Consider the following 18,047-nt stretch of genomic DNA (forward strand, 5'->3'; position numbering starts at 1 on the left):
AAGCCCAGAGTGAGCAGAAGGAAGGAGATAATAAAGATTAGAGCAGAAATAAATGACATAGAGACCAAAAAAACAATACAGAAAATCAATGAAACCAAGAGCTGGTTCTTTGAAAGGATAAACAAGATCGACAAACCTCTAGCCAGGCTCACCAAAAAGCAAAGAGAGAGGACCCAAATAAACCAAATCAGAAATGATAGAGGCGAAATAACAACAGACCCCACAGAAATACAAATGATTGTTAAAAAATACTATGAACAACTCTACTCCAACAAACTAGACAACCTGGAGGAAATGGACATATTTCTAGAAAAATACAACATTCCAAAACTTAATCAGGAAGAATCTAAAAATCTCAACAGGCCAATAACTATGGAAGAAATTGAAGCAGTCATCAGAAAGCTTCCAGCAAACAAAAGCCCAGGACCAGACGGCTTCACAGGGGAGTTTTACCAAACATTCAAGGAAGAACTAAAACCTATCCTCCTCAGACTACTACAAAAAATCCAAGAGGAAGGAACACTTCCAAGCTCATTCTATGAAGCCAGCATCACCCTAATACCAAAACCAGGTAAAGACAACACAATGAAAGAGAATTACAGGCCAATATCCCTCATGAACATAGATGCCAAAATCCTCAACAAAATCTTAGCAAATCGGATCCAGCAGTACATCAGAAAGATCATACACCATGACCAAGTAGGATTTATCCCAGGGATGCAAGGATGGTACAATATCCGCAAATCAATAAACGTGATACATCACATAAACAAATTGAAGGAAAAAAACCACATAGTCATATCAATTGATGCAGAAAAAGCATTTGACAAAATTCAACACCCATTTTTGATAAAAACTCTCAGCAAGGTGGGAATAGAAGGATCATACCTCAACATAATAAAAGCCATATATGACAAACCCACAGCCAACATCATACTCAATGGACAAAAACTAACACCATTTCCCCTAAAAACAGGAACAAGACAGGGATGCCCACTCTCACCACTCCTGTTCGACATAGTACTGGAAGTATTAGCCATTGCAATTAGACAAGAAGAAGAAATAAAAGGCATCCAAATTGGAAAAGAGGAAGTAAAACTGTCCTTATTTGCAGATGACATGATATTATACATACAAAACCCTAGAGACTCCATCAAAAAGCTACTAGACTTAATACATGAATTTGGCAATGTAGCAGGATACAAAATTAACCCCAAGAAATCTGAGGCATTTCTATACACCAACAGTGAACTTTCAGAAAGAGAGATTATAAAAACAATCCCATTTACCATCGCACCAAAAAAATTAAGCTACCTAGGAATAAACTTAACTAAAGAGGTAAAAGACCTCTACTCAGAAAACTACAGGACGTTGAAAAAAGAGATAGAGGAAGACATAAACAGATGGAAGAACATACCGTGTTCATGGATTGGTAGAATCAACATCATTAAAATGTCCATACTGCCCAAAGCAATCTATAAATTCAACGCACTTCCCATTAAAATACCAACGGCATATTTCACAGACCTAGAACGAACTCTCCAAAAATTCATCTGGAACAAAAAACGACCCCGAATAGCTGCAGCGATCCTGAGAAAGAACAAAGTAGGTGGGATCTCAATACCAGATATCAAGCTGTATTACAAAGCCACTGTTCTCAAAACTGCCTGGTACTGGCACAAGAACAGACATATAGATCAATGGAATAGAATAGAGAGCCCAGAAATCAGCCCCAACCAATACGCTCAATTAATATTTGACAAAGGAGGCAAGAACATACAATGGAGTCAAGACAGTCTCTTCAATAAATGGTGCTGGGAAAATTGGACAGATACATGCAAGAAAATGAAACTAGACCACCAACTTACACCATACACAAAAATAAACTCAAAATGGATAAAGGACTTAAATATACGACCGGAAACCATAAAAATACTAGAAGAATCCAAAGGCAACAAAATCTCAGACATATGCCGAAGCAATTTCTTCACCGATACAGATCCTAGGGCATTGGAAACTAAAGAGAAAATAAACAAATGGGACTACATCAAAATAAAAAGTTTCTGCACAGCAAAAGAAACCATCAACAAAACAACAAGAAAGCCCACTACATGGGAGAACATATTTGCCAACATTATATCTGATAAGGGCCTAATCTCCAACATTTATAGGGAACTCATACAACTTAACAAAAGGAAGATAAACAATCCAATCAAAAAATGGGCAAAGGACCTAAATAGACACCTTTTAAAAGAGGACATTCAGAAAGCCAAGAGACATATGAAAACATGCTCAAAGTCGCTAATCATCCGAGAGATGCAAATCAAAACAACAATGAGGTACCATCTCACACCTGTCAGAATGGCTATCATCAACAAATCAACAAACGACAAGTGCTGGAGAGGATGTGGAGAAAAAGAAGCAATAAAAATATATATTAAAAAAAAGAAAGAAAAATAAACAATCTATCACAGCAAGACACTTATATTATAGGTGGGAGAAATATATATTAATTCATATATATGAAACCCTTAATAAATAATATAGTACATAATTATATATATAACAATTGGACAACACAGGAAAAGGTATTAATTCTTCAGTCAGACAAAATTTATAATTTGATTTGAGAAGTTAAATCTATGTGCACCTAATCTATCAAGAAAACCTTCAAGGAAAAAATAAAAATTAAGCAGTCCAGAAGGATAATTAAATTATGGATAGTTAAACCAAGAAGCAAAAAGTATTTCTTTCAGATTGCATTCGTTTGCTAGGGCTACCATGAAGTACCACAAACTGGTGGCCATAGCAACAGAAATTTGTCTCACAAATCTATAGGCTAATGGTCTACAATCAGGGGGTTCGAGGGCTGGTTCCTTCTGAGGGCTGTGAAGGAGAATTTGTTCCATGCCTCTTGTTTAACTCTGATGCTTTGCTGGAAATCTTTGGTGTTCCTTGGCTTATAGGCACATCAACCTGATCTCTGCCTTCACAATATGATCATAGCACCTCTCTGCTTAAAACCTGTCATTGGCTTCCCCTTGTTCTTATCAGGAAACCTCAGTCTTTATTGTGCCCTTTAATTACCTGCTTCCCACCTTCAGTCTCATCAGGCACCTCTCCCTTGCTCTCTGCCATCTGTCAGTTCTTACAAAGTCCTTCTCTCCACCTAGAGGCCTTTAGACACGCTGATTATTCCTCCTAGGAAATTCCCTTCTTTCCCACTCTTACTTATGTGCCTGGCTGATTTTTACTTACTCCTCAGATTTCAGAAAACCAAAAAACAAAAACATCTTTTCTTCAAGCACTACCACCCACCCAGATCAGACCCCTGTTAACCTGTTTCTCTTCCAGGGCATTTGCCGCATGTGCAATTAAATGTCCTTTGGTGTAATGATCTATTTATTATCTTTCTTGCCTAAAAGAAAGTCATTACTATATCTTATTTATTGTTTCACCTCTAGCCTGGCCTTGAACAAAGTAGGTATTCAATGCATATGTGTCAAATGAATAAATGAATTTCAATGTTTCCAGTGTTATCTTAACACGGATCAAGTAAACAGTAAAAATCAGTCATTTCAATTAAACAACCCCACTAATTCAGTAAATGTACATTACTTACAAATTACCACTTGCTCATTTTTGCATATAATGAAAAGTCATATTTTTTAGAGGATCAGAACTTTATAAGACCAGCTGATAGCACGTGCAATTGCATAACATTTTTTCAAATGTTGCTTCTAAGAAGTCAAAACATCCTTAAAGTTAGCAACAACAATAACAAAATAAAACCAAATTTGATCAGAAGACTACAAAGCCTGTTAACATGAGTAACAGAAGATATAATATTAAATGTCTTCATGTATAAAAAATTCAATATCTCTATAATAAACCAAGTTTTTCCATCACTTTCTTAACTTTTGAAGATTACATCCTTAAATGACCAATACATATGATGTATAGCAATTTACAAACCATATTTCAGTCTGATCCATTCCAGATGGCTTTACCATGAATATCCTCCCTCCTCCTCCTCTCCCTTACCACTTTCTCAATCCGGGCCACCAACATCTTTGCCTAGACTCCTGCAGTAGCCTTCCAACCAGTCTTCCTGTGGGCACTTCTGTTCTCCCCACCACATCCAACCCAACATTTCATCGAACACATTGCAGGCAGAACTGTCCTTCCAAGTGTGAGCATGTCATTCCCCTCCTTAGAGTCCTCTTGACATCGTCTTGACCCTGCCTAATTCTTAACTGCCTCTCCTCTGACTTGTCTGCTTCATCACATTATCCTTCTTTCTGTTTCTAGAACAGCCAAGCTGGTTCCTACTTAGGGTCTTTTTACCTGCTATTTCTTCTTGTGGGAATGCTCTGTTCTAGACCTTTCAATGTTGCTTCCTTATCATCAAGTTTCAAGTCAACTGTCAACCTTCCCTCCTCCAGCCTCAGAGGATTTCCCTGACCATCCTACCTAAATTACTCCCCAGTCACTCTCTATCACAACATCCTGTTTCCTTTTCTTCCTATTACTTATTGCTACCTGGAATTGCCTACTCTGTATCAGGAGTTACTCACATAGTCTCTGCCTGCCCCCCCCCCTCTACCTCCCACAGAATGTAAGCTCCTGAGCACAGGAAATGCATGAGACTTATTCACCATTTTCCATCCAGTCCTAGAAAAATGGTTGGGGTACAGTAAGTGGATGCTCACTAAGTACTTATTACATGAGTTGAATATAGTTAACAACAACAAAACAGCAGCTCCAAATAAAAAATAATTATCATAAAAGTAAGTTTCAAAAAGAGGTATCACATGAATTTGTATCATGTGGTTTTATATTATACATATTAACAGTATCAGTGGGGCTTATTACATATTAGAAATCTTAAATATTGTAATTAAAATACATTATTTTACTAAGTAACTTTAAATACATTTCTTATATATAACCTTTCAAAATGAGGAATTTTAAATAAATCTTCATTATGAATGGGGAAGGGAAGCCATATGTCCTTCCTTAGACAAAAAAGGAATAGTCTCTTTAGAACTGATTCAGAAGCATTTAAAGCAGTGATGGCGAACTTATGACATGCGTGTCAGAAGTGACACGCGAACTCATTTTTTTGGTTGATTTTTCTTTGTTAAATGGCATTTAAATATATAAAATAAATATCAAAAATATAAGTCTTTGTTTTACTATGGTTGCAAATATCAAAAAATTTCTATATGTGACACGGCACCCAAGTTAAGTTAGGGTTTTTCAAAATGCTGACACGCCGAGCTCAAAAGGTTCGCTATCACTGATTTAAAGGAATACTTTGGAGAAAAATGTCAATTTAACAAATAAACACCGACTTTTAAGGCAAGAAAAAAAATCAAGGAAACAATAGAAATTGGTTTCCCAACAGCCAATAAATCACTGTGTAGCTAAGCAAAGGTTAAATGTTTATACTTTGGAGGTTTTCCATCTCCAAGGACCAATGGCACATTTTTGACATTTGGAAAGGGCAAGTCTAGAACACTCCAAAGGCCCAAACCCACTGTACCAGTATTCTTCCTTTCAAGACCCACTGGCTAGACACACAGTTAATGAGAATGATTCACATCTGTGCCTCAGGCAAATCATAAATTACTCCATCTCATGCACTTCTAGATACTTCATGAATAGTTAAAGCCACAGTATTCATGAATGCCAAGGACTTCCTCACTGTATTTGGATTGTTTCCATGAGAGAATAAACTACCTTGGGTATTAGTTGAGATTTTTAAAAATAACTAGGGAACCATTTATTCCATTGGAGCTATTTACTAAATACCACAAAGCATCGGTACAACTACTGAGATTACTTACGTTAGCAAACAGAAATAGCAGTGGGCACTTTATCTTCCGGTTAATTGATTGCCTTTGTTACACAACATTGTCTGGAAAAATCTGCCTACAATTCTAACTGCAAGCCACAGTTATCATGTGTCAATATGTGAACTACCTGAACATCTAATTATGAAGAAAAAAAGAAGGCAATTTCACAGTGGGAGTATTGTTCTCATTAAAGAAACCAGCCATATTAACTTATTAGTCTGACATATAGCAGATAGCTGAAAAACTTTAATTTGAAAGATAAATTACTTTTAGCTGATTAATATGCTTCAAATTAAATTCACCACTTTTAATGGGCCCATCAACTTGACAACCTGGGAAATTAATAAATTTGGCATGCAGTAATCTTAGGAAACTTATCCATCTGAGCTACAAATCGTCACCAGGATTACCTTCACAGTAGGCGTTGTCCTCTCGAAGGGCCCTAAAACCATCTCGACAGCTGCAGACGGCCCTGTCATTCAGATTTCTGCAGACAGAATTCTCCATGCAGTTATGCCTTTCAGAACAAAAGTCATAACCTACAAGAAAAAAGAAACTTATGGAGGTAAATGAACCACGACAAAGCCAATAAACCCCGTCTACTTCATAATTCCTTTTGATTTAGAAGCAATTTTCCCCACGTGATTTTTAAAGTAATATCTTTATCCAGTGTTTACAGAACCACATGCTATGTGTACTAAAAACTTTTTTTTCTGTGTAAACTCAATTAATTCCTATTTCAAGTTTATCTATGTCTTGTTTCAGTCTTTGTAAATGCTACCTAGTCCCTAATATTCTAATTGCCTGCAACAAAGATTCTGAGAGTCCAAAATGTAGATATACAACACAGGAAATAATACAGTGAGAAAGTGATCTGAGAACTGGTGGTGGAACATTATTAGTAACTATGGGTAATAAAATTCAAGTCAGATGAAATGGGTACACTGTGTATTTAAGAAATGAAACAGACAGCCAGTATCCTTAAAAAAATTCAAAGCCTATTTAAAAGTGAAAATTACACCACTTCAATCTAATTTTCTCTTGAAATCTGCCAGGCAAAATATGTCCACTCAAAAGAAGAAGAAAGTTTTTATGAATTACAAAGATTTCACAGATTCCAGAGTCTTTATGAGAAGAAAGAAAAATGGAAAATTTTATAAACAGTGACACCAATCATGTGCAATTTCTGAGGATCTCCTTTTCCTGTGTGAATCCCTTGTTCAAAAATAATCTGAGATGCTGAAATGAAAAGCTTGAACACTGGAATCCATACTTAATGGAAATTACATGATTATACATCATTCAAACAATTTTCAAATCGCCTGATGCATAAGTTATCTCTCTAGTTATACATTGTTTAATGAATGACAATTTCAGTTCATGTATAAAAGACTAGAAGAATATATTGCATGTAACTAGAATAAACTCACCTGCCTACAGCCAAGAAAAGACTTTTACCTGAGCAAATCGTGAAGATGGAAGTTCTAAACAGACTCACCTTATTTGTAATCAAATTACCATAAAACGCAGTGATTCAGTAAAAGGGTGGACTAAGCTATACTACAGCCAACAGGTATATCTGGTACAGCAAAAGGTTGCTGTGCATTCTGATTAGTTGGTATCCATAATGACTACTCTAAATATCACCCAGAATTAAAACATATCCCTAAAGATGACCCCAAAAAATACAGTAGTCCCCCCTTATCCTGGGAGAGATATGTTCAAAGCCCTCCCAGTTGATGACTAAATCCACAGAATAGTATCAAACCCTATACATCATATGTTCATATGTTTTTTTCTCATATATACACACTAATGATGAAGTTTAATTTAAAAATTAGGTACGGTAAGGGATTAACAACAACAATAAAATAGAACAATTATAACATGTAACATTTACTGTAATAAAAGTTATGTGAATGGCTTTGGGGCCATTATTAAGAAAAATAAGGGTTACTTGAACACAAGCACAGTAATACCGGGTCTGTTGATCCACTAACCAAGACGGCTACCAAGGGATTAACAGGCAGGTAATGTGTACAGTGTGTGTGTGTGTGTGTGTGTGTGTGTGTGTGTGTGTGTGCATTCGCGCTCGCACACTTTACAAAGGGCTGATCCATGTCCCAGGCAGGACATAGCAGGGTGGATTGAGCTTTCATCATGCTACATAGAACGCTATGCAATTTAAAATTTATGAATTGCTTATTTTTGGAATTTCCCATTTAATATTTTTGGACTGCTGTTGACCCCAGGTAACCGAAACCATGGATAAGGAGGGACTACTGTATATAGTGAATCACAGCATTGAAATCACTTGCCAAGATTCTTCACAATATAAATCCTCATGATTAAAACATTTAGAAGTAGAAAGGTCATTTTTAAGAGGAAAAAATTTTTCTTGTAAGGTCTTTTTATTACCTTCTTCTTTAAATAGTTAAATTGAAACCATATTTCTTAAAATATGTTCCATTGCCTTTTTACAATGCCTGAGGGGGAATAATTTCAAATAAAAAAAATCATCTCAATTCTCTATCCCAATAGCTCAGCATATCATCAACCTAAAATGAAAAGTCTCCAAGAAATCACTTCATGTTTATTCTAAATTAAAACAAAGTCACAAAAACGGAACAAAACAAAAACTGCCCCACTCCTTAGATACACAAAGAATTAGGAGACTGTCTTCCAACACAGTGCTAAACTGTGCATACTTTTACTGCAATGTTTCAATAACTTGTAGAGGGCTGGGACTAGGAACGGGTACAGTTCCTAATATATTTAGATTTTTCTCTCCTAAGTTTATATTTTTTCAAAACTATCTTTCCATTTCTCACTTTGCTGCATTTTCTCTTCTCCCATATTTCAGATTCTCCCCAATCTATTACAGACCACTCCTGTTCTGCCTAAGTAATGGCGAGACCCTTCATGTCAGCATCAAATCTTGTGCACAGCCTCACCATGCAGTGTCTAATTGCTACAAGATGACAACTATAAGATAACAACTATAAGTGTGATGCTACTTTCACTGTTGGGTTTAGTTAGGGAGTGCTTTAGTTTTTATCAGAGAGTGTATTTTTTTTATTAATCCAGAGACTTGAAAACAGAAAATTTCATCAATGAAATTCAAATTTACTCTAGACAATGTCAGATAGCTATTTTGATTTATTCTCTCAACAAATAAATTCACTGACTATATAATTGATTTCAGCAAGGAAGAGAGAGGGAGTGAGAGAAACATCAATGATGAGAGAGAATCATTGATTGACTGCCTCCTGTACACCCCCTACTGGGGATCCAGCCTGCAACCTGGGCACGTGCCCTTGGACAGAATTGAACCAAGGACCCTTCAATCCACAGGCCAATGCTCTATCCACTGAGCCAAACAAGCTAGGCTGGAAAACCTGGATTTACTTGTATCTCTACCACTTACTGGCTGTGTCATTAGCCATGCAAGTTAATTAACCTTCCTAAAACCTTCAGTTTTTCTCACCTGTAAAATTAGGATAATATCTTCCTCACAAAAATGTAAGATTCAAATGAGATCATCTATGTAAAAGCATAATAGTATGGTATTTGTTAATAATTAAAGCAATTAGGATATTACTAATAAGCCATAAAACAAATCTGTTGAGATACATATCACAGAAGAAAATTCAAATATTAGCTATAAATCGATGGATCAATAATATAATACAATCTAGCCTTTCTTTCATTTCTTCCTTTGGATTTTAACATCAAAGATACCAAGTTTTCTATTCCTTTTGTAAGCTTTTCAAATGAAGTTCTGTGTCTTTTATTAAATGTAGTTTTATGAAATATTAGCATGCATTTCTGTGTAACTGGATAAAAAGAGAAGGGTGAATACGAAAGACTATAAGAACAACGTAGATAAAGGTTATACTTAATAACCAGGAGAAAGATAATCCACTGATTTTGAAGTGAATATTTGTTGGCATTGCCTTCAGGCATCTATTCCTCCTTTTCAGAAAATAAAACCAAGCTAGTCGTACTCTGGATGAGCCTGTGTGCGCATAAGGAAATGGCCTCTGCTGCCCCATAGGATAAGGCATTCCTCAGGCCTGGCAACAGTAATTTCTCCAGGTCTGGGAACATGATCCAGTCCAGGCTAACAAAGACAGAGGAAACTCAATTCTGGGTCTTTTGTCCAACTCATGATAATATTGAACTTTTCTGCTGCTTACTTACGTATCATCATGATGTGAGCCTGAAAATGGCAGGGGTCTACCTGAGAACACAAAGAGCTTAAAGATAAAGCCACCTCAGAGGAGACAGACTGAGAGACGCATCTAGGCAGTGGTTCTCAACCTTCTGGCCCTTTAAATACAGTTCCTCATGTTATGACCCAACCATAAAATTATTTTCATTGCTACTTCATAACTGTAATGTTGCTACTGTTATGAATCGTAATGTAAATATCTGATATGCAGGATGGTCTTAGGTGACCCCTGTGAAAGGGTCGTTCGACCACAAAAGGGGTCGCCACCCACAGTTTGAGAACCACTGATCTAGAGAAAGAGGTGGGATTTGCAATCTGATTCAAGCTGCTTACTGGGGCCACATGTTCCATTGTTTGCTTAAATCAGTTGGATTAGGTGTTCTATCTTTTGCACCTCAAAGAATAGAAACTTATTTAGGTATTATTTGCAAGACAATGGATAATCCTGATTTTTCCCAAAGTTTGATTCATATGCGTGGATGATGTGCTATGCGTTTTTTTTTTAACTTAAATTTTATTTTTCAATTACAGTGCATTCAATATTCTTGTATTCATTTCATGTGTACAGGATTGTGGTTAGAAAAATCATATATATTAGAAAGTGATCCTCCTGATATTTCCAATACCCAACTGGCACCATACATAATTATTGCAATATTATTTACTGACATTCCCTATGCTGTACTTTACACCCCCGTGGCTATATTGTAACTACCAATTTGTACTTTTAATCTCTTCACTTTTTTCACCTAGTCCCCCAACTCCCTTCCCCTCTGGCAACCATCAGTCTGTTCTCTGTTGGACAAACATTTTTTTAAAAGTACTAATAGCAATGGATTTCTTTTCATGTGTATAAGAAAAACATGAATCTAATAACAAATAATCCCATTATTTCCTGGATACCATTTCTTAGGAATGAAACTAAAGCTTTAAACAATGACTAATAACTGATATAAAAAACTAACTAAATGCTATTGGTAACATAAAGATAATAAGAATCTGAAAGGTGTAATTGAATAATGTGGGAAACTGTGAGTTATCCAGAAGTTGGGAGAGAACAATCTACACCCCCTCAGACTTCTGCATATCAATGTTCCTACTACTTATAATTATAAGTCACAGTGAAGTCAATGCCAAATTAAAGTGGGGTATCCAGTAAAAAGCACGTGGTGGTGCTGCACATAGAGAAAGGGGCTGCTAAGGGAGGAAAAGGAACATGCAGATATGAAAACTGTATCACATTAAGTCACAGTCCCACATCAAGTCTGCACTGCTTCTGAGATGCTACTATAGAAGATGGCCAACGGCCTGGTACCTAGAGAACAGCCGTGGCTGGATTTGAGTTGGTGCCTGGAGATTTGGAGCCTCATTTCAGTGCACAGCTTGGCTTCCAGTCACTGGCAGAGCCTAGTGGGAAGGTCAACACTTTCATCTCCTGCTCTGCCCTCAGGGAATACTGACTAACTCTTGCTGAACAAGTTTCTCAGGTGTGAGCACAGCATCTTTAGCACTAGGCAGAGAGGCCTGGAAACCGGAGGCCAATTTCATTACAAATGAATTTGTCACAGCGTAAGTATAGGAGTTGACTCAAAATGTAAGCCTAGAGAACTTGTCTTTTTTTTAGTTTAAAAGTCAGAGAATGCCAGGAGAATTCAGTTGGTTGTATATTTGAAGTCAGAAATAGAAGCAACCTTTATTATAAATTGTGCTAAATGTTTCAAGAAGGGCTAACTTGTCCAATTTCAGTTCCAGTATTATCTAAGCCAGTGGTTCTTAATTCTGGCTGCTTAAGAGAATTTATCAGATTTTTTTTTAATGGTGATAAGACTCCATTCCATCCCTATTATATAAGAATCTCAGGTGGCGGGGGTATACTAATAGGTCACAGAATATTTTGTCATTGTGCTTTGAGTGTGCTGTGTAAACACATTAACTTTTAAAACTATAAACAATTTAAATATAATAATTTTTTAAACATTTAATCACCTTTATTTATTGTTTGTTTGTTTTTGTTAATCCTCACCCGAGGATATTTTCCATTGATTTTTAGAGAGAATGGAAGAGAGAGGGAAAGACAGAGAGAAACATCAATGTGGGAGAAACACATCAATTGGTTGCCTCTTGCAAGTGCTTCACCAGGGCCCTGCCGGGGAGGAGCCTGCAACCAAGGTATATGCCCTTGACCAGAATCGAACCTGGGACCCTTTGGTCATCCTTAGGCTGATGCTCTATCCACTGAGCCAAACCGGCTAGGGCTAAATATAACAATTTTTGTAGCTATGTTTTTCATTTTCTAACTTGCTTTTTAAATTTTATATCATGGCTCTTTTAAAAAGAAATGGATGTGCGTGGAGCTTCTCTTGACATCTCAAAGGCCCTATCTCAGGTTCTTATTCAAATCTCGTCCTAGCCCACCTTGGCTAATTTTATACTATTTACCTCTCTAATATCTGAGTAGCTTCTCCACACTACCAGTGGATTAAAGGTAGCCACACAATTTCAGCACTCCTGTCGTGGCTAGCTCCGTTCCGCCTCCCCTTAAACCTGGGCTGTCCTATGACTACTCTGACCAATGAAATATGGGAGAAGTGCTGCTGTTTCAATTCTAGACCTAACCTCTAAGAGCCAACAGTCGCCATTTAAGAAGTCTGACTACTATCCTATTGGAGAGACCACAGGGAGGCGTCCTGAGATCATGTGGGAAGGAAAGCGCTCTGGCTGTGCCCAGCCTTCCTGTCATCGCTACTGACATGCCCAGCATATAGTGAGGCCATCTAGAATCTTCCACCCCAGCCCCACTTCCAGCTGAGTGACCCCAGTGAACACCATGTGGAGCAGAAGAATGTCCTGGCCAACCCCTCTCTGAAGTCCTGACCCACAATATTGTGAGATATAATAAAAGGGGTGTTTGTTTTAAGCCACTGAGCTTTGGGGGCCACTTTTTTATGCAGCAACAGGTAACTACGCGAATGTGGTCCCACAGACCAGTAGTAGCATCACCCGGGAGCTTATTATAAATGCAGATTCTTGGGCTCGACCCCAGACCTAGGGTCATGATCTGCATGTTAATAACATCCCTAGGTTATTTGCATGTACATTTCAGCTTGAAAAGCACTGGGTTAGCTCCTATAACTGCCCAGTTCCCAAATCAAGTGACTGGAATGAGCTCTTGATTCATATCAAATGTCACACATGCTCTGTGCAAGGCACCAGTTAGGTGCTGGGAGGATGAAACTTCTAATGACCCTTCTTGTTTGTCCATTTGGTTACAGTCCCTTTTGGTAGTGTCCCTTCATTGCTGAGAGCTACTCTTAAAGCTCCTTGAAGGGCAAACCAGGTCTTAAACAACTTTGAAATTCCCAAAGAGCCTTTCACAGAATTGAGGTTTTAAAACTCATAATTGAATGGATGGAGGAAGGAAATAAAAAGAAAAAACTGCACCACCCTGCTAAAAATGGGAAAGGGGTATCTTATGTCTATTTTTAATAGATTAGGTTAAAAGGAAAAAAAATGGCATATTACTTTTTTCTATTTAAGATTTCCTTTGCATTAGCATAAAGGCCATTCCTTATTCAATCAAGTGTTAGTAGCTCATTGAGAGCAGTTTGCTATATAGTGCCAACTACAGGAGTTATTAACACCAACTATATCCCATATTAGGTTTTAGGCATTAAGGATATAGAGGTGAATATAAAGACCCAGCCCTGCCCTCAAGGTGCATAGTCCAATGAAGGAAGTGGATTCACAAACATAAAATTTCAAGATAATACAGGAAGGTACATATAATTTCATAATTGGTAGGGATCATAAAAAGTTCCATATAATCAATTCGTTAGTTTAATACTTGAATCTACAGTAGAATATCTAGTGTAAGAATCATTAGTAGGCCTAACTAGTTTGGCTCAGTGGATAGAGCATCGGCCTGCGGACTCAAGGGTCCCAGGTTCAGTTCCTGTCAGGGGCATGTACCTTGGTTGTGAGCACATACCCAGTGGGGAGTGTGCGGGAGGCAGCTGATCGATGTTTCTCTCTCATCACTGTTTCTAACTCTCTATCCCTATCCCTTCCTCTCTGTAAAAAACCAATAAAATATATTTTTTTAAAAAGAATCATTAGTAATGGGGAACTCTCTTCCTCCTAAGGTGTCCCATTGCATATCTGAATAGCTTAAAATTCACTGTTTTCTTATATTGAACTAAAAATCCAAATCCCTTCTACTTATCGGTCCTAGGCCATTCGTCACAGAAGCAACGCAGAACATGTCTAATGGCCTCTCTCTCCTTGGTGGCATAGAAGCCTATGAGTGAAGAGAATGGAAATGATAAGAGAGGGATCTGAAGTAAGCAGATGGGAATCATGCTAAGTCAATTAAAAGAACAAACTGAAGAGAAGCAAACAAACAAACATAAAATGAGTCGGCACTGTTGTGTAAATTTCTTCAGCAGTGTCATGCTGAATCAGACCAGGGCACAGAGGGAAGTTTAGAGATCCAGGGCCTGAGACAAGTGAGTAGAAAGCACTCTGATTTTACTCAGTTACTATAATAACTACCTCATGACTATCTACTGTGTGCCAAATCAGGAATGCATTTAGGGAAATACTACTAGTCTTTAGAAATAACTTGCTTATAAAAATGTGTCTTTCATCTCGGTCGAAAAAGCCTCCTAGGGTGACGCATACACATAAACCTTCTTTACAAAAAAGTCATCTTACCTTTACAAACTTTGCAACAGCTATGAGACAAGGTGATCTGTTGAGACTCTGGACACTCCAAAGCTGGACAGCCTGAACTCTCAACCAGCTTCATGGTCTGCTCCTGTTAGACAACAGAAAATAAATGCTTCCGACTTCTGAATGAGGACTTACTGAGAAGTTTTCAGACCCAGTATCTGGAAGGGCTCTTCTGATAGAAAACTAAAATTTTCATTCTGAGAACCGCTGCATAGGCCACAGGCTCATTAATGACCTTAAATCACAAGGGGAAAGCCTTTGAAATGGACAATCAGCACTTGGAAAGCACTTTAAAATGGATACTGCCATCATGCCTACAATATGCCAAACATGATCATTTTTCAGGGTAATCCTGAAAAATTCTGCTGGTTTTACAACACATTTGCACATCCAGATGACAATGTGGCAAAGACACAGCTTAGATCAGATCACTGAAAAATAAACAAATAAATAAATAAAAACTGAGCTTTTTAACATTCTCATTTTAAATTCTTCTAAACTGTTGTAAGGAGATTCTCACAGGTGTCTCTGTGGAGGACTATTGGTGATCTCCCAACAAAACTATAAGGGGAACGATGGCCGGATTCATATCTCCTGAGAATGAGTGCCTAGAATATCTCCTGACATGTATTTGGTATTCAAAAAAAGTTCCTTAAAGAGATGAATAAATCAATGTCTTATTACAGTTCTAGCAATCAAAGTAGATAAAATCCTTCTCAAGGAGAAACCAAAATACAAAATACTTTTCTGATAAATGTATCAGCCCTGCTCTCAAAGCAAACATTTGGCTTCTATACTGTCAGTCTCTAACCTCTGAAAAACTGGGTCATTAACTATGTTAGATTATGCTTATTTGTACATAAGTAATAAAATAACTGTTGAAATTTGCAGGCGTACACTTAATGCAGTTCCCCACCCCTAGTTCAATAGACTAGATTTTTAGTTATCATTTCTGTAAGAACTGCGTTTATGGGAGAAGTATTCATTTCAACATCTCCCTCTTCCCAGTTTATGTATGAAAAAGATCTTCAAATCATAATCTCTTATCAAGAAAGTAGCAGGCCCAGCCAGTGTGGCTCAGTGGTTGAGTATCAATCTTTGAACCAGGAGGTCATGGTTAGATTCCTTTCCTCTCTGAAATTAATAAGAAATATTAAAAAAAGAAAGTGGCAGGACATGTATATACAGTGGAGTCAAATGCTAGTCTTCCTTTGACGTGACAGCAATATCCATTCTGATAACGTTATTTCCAGAACCACAGTGTTTTTCTGTGTTACCCATACTCCCAGGACACATTTTCAAGGCCACAAAAGTGACAGCAAAGGAACAAAGAAGGATTAGACTTGACAGCCCAGAAAATGGAAGCATAAGAGAGCTGCCAATTACGTAGAGGTGTAAATACAGAAGCCAAGGGACCTGAGGGAAAAGAAACAATGGAAGCCCTTACTGTTCAGAATTTAGTCAAGAACTACAAAAGCTTATGATAATCTGGGATAGCTGTGCTGTATAATCAATAGCCACCAGCTCCATAGAGCTCTTGAACACTACAAATGCAGTAAAATATACACAAGATTTTGAAGACTTAGCATGACAAAAGAATGTAAAGTATTTCATTAAGAGTGCTATATAGATTACATGTTAAAATAATATTTGATATATGAAGTTAAATATAGAAAATTTAGCCCAATAAAAATTACCTTTGTTGTTCGTATCATATTTCTATTGGACAGCACAGCATTAGAGGGTAGGAAATGGTGCTTTTTGTTTGAGCAAATAAAATATTTACTAAGCACCCAGAGTTGTCTATAAAGACTTCTCACTAAACCAATTTAAAATTAAAGCATTTTATAGCTATTTTAAAATCAACTATCCCAGTAAATTTCTAAACCACAATGATTAGTATTAGGAAACACAATTGTCAGATAAAAAGAATACACACACACAAACACACACACACATTAGGTAGAAAACTTCAGTCGCCCTTGAGAATTTTAAATTTAGAGCCGATATTTCAAAGTGAGAGTTTACCATTAGAAGCCAGCTGACAAACGTTTTCCACTTTCCTTAAAGTGACTTTTCTCTGATTCTATTTTCTCAATTTGGAGTCACTGTATCTCCCTCCAATTCTTACTGTATAGTGGGATCTATTCCACTCAAAACAGCACTGGGATAGGAATGCTGACAGAGGGCCTGGCCCCCGTGAAATACAGGTCAGTAATCCATGCTAACAGTCTTCCTATGCCTCAGCTCCCACATCAGAGGAGACCCCACTCAAAACCAAAGGAGCAGCTAGAATACTTTACAATGAGCATGAAGAAAGCAGAGCTTTCATATTCTAGAAATCAAATCTGTCACAGTCTTGCCTCATTATGTCTCCTCTTGCTTATCCCAAAAGTCTTTCAACTTAAGATGCCTGAAGTATGTAGTTGGCTTTTTTTATATTCAATTATCTTGGCAAAATTCTTAGGATTTTCCTTTCCCCAACATTTAAAACTCATAAATGTTTGCAGTTTATTGGTGGTGCCAGCATGGTAAATCACTTAACTTAATTTTCTACATAACCTATACATACTAAATCATTCCCAAAACTCATGTATGGAAGGCATTTAAAAAGGAAAATTAAAATTCAAATAGAAATGAAACCCTAAAGCAGAAACTTTATATATAGACAGTTTCCTTCAGGTAGAATGTAGCTTAAAATACATTATTGTCAAGAAATATAACATTATAGTTTATAAAAGGCAAATATGAAGTGTTCTGAAACATAGTTAGTTTTTCAATGAGCAGATCAAGAAGCAGAGTTAAAAAGAATCGAATTTGCTTCAGAAGCATACTTCAAGAGGCCAAGGCAGTAAATTTAAAAAGAATTCCCCTTCAAATCTTGTAAGATGTTCCTCCCAAAGGGATTAAGATTAATATCAGCCTCATCTCCATCCAACAGCTAATTCTTTTTAGGTAATTTTTATGTTTTGTTTTTAATTGGATTGAGTAATATTTCTCACAAGGGTCAAAACCACAAGTGACAACGAGCTGTCTATCTTTAGCTACATTTTCTTCAAAACAGAAAATAAGGAGCTGATTTGAATTTAGAAAATATAAGATAACTTCATAAAACTTTAATTTCACAAAAATCATTTTTATATATTGGTAAAAATATTTTACAACTATTAATTTACATGTTTGCAAAATAATGGGAATTTCGATATATTTGAACTCTAATT

At 36.9% G+C, this 18,047-nt stretch overlaps 1 protein-coding gene across 4 annotated transcripts in view; it reads right to left on the bottom strand.

Moving 5' to 3' along the window:
* Window positions 1–18,047, bottom strand: part of NELL2 (neural EGFL like 2) — a 369,972-nt gene that overhangs the window by 179,532 nt on the left and 172,393 nt on the right. For all 4 annotated transcript variants that reach the window (XM_005881704.2, XM_005881706.2, XM_014529575.1 and 1 more), the window contains exons 12-13: window positions 14,809–14,911; window positions 6,272–6,400 (exon numbers count right to left, since the gene is read on the bottom strand). In XM_005881704.2, coding sequence (XP_005881766.1) covers window positions 6,272–6,400; window positions 14,809–14,911 — 232 coding nt within the window. The remainder of the gene's footprint in view (window positions 1–6,271; window positions 6,401–14,808; window positions 14,912–18,047) is intronic.

Source organism: Myotis brandtii, unplaced genomic scaffold (genome assembly GCF_000412655.1).
Source record: "Myotis brandtii unplaced genomic scaffold, ASM41265v1 scaffold686, whole genome shotgun sequence".
In the NCBI taxonomy this organism is placed as follows: domain Eukaryota; kingdom Metazoa; phylum Chordata; class Mammalia; order Chiroptera; family Vespertilionidae; genus Myotis; species Myotis brandtii.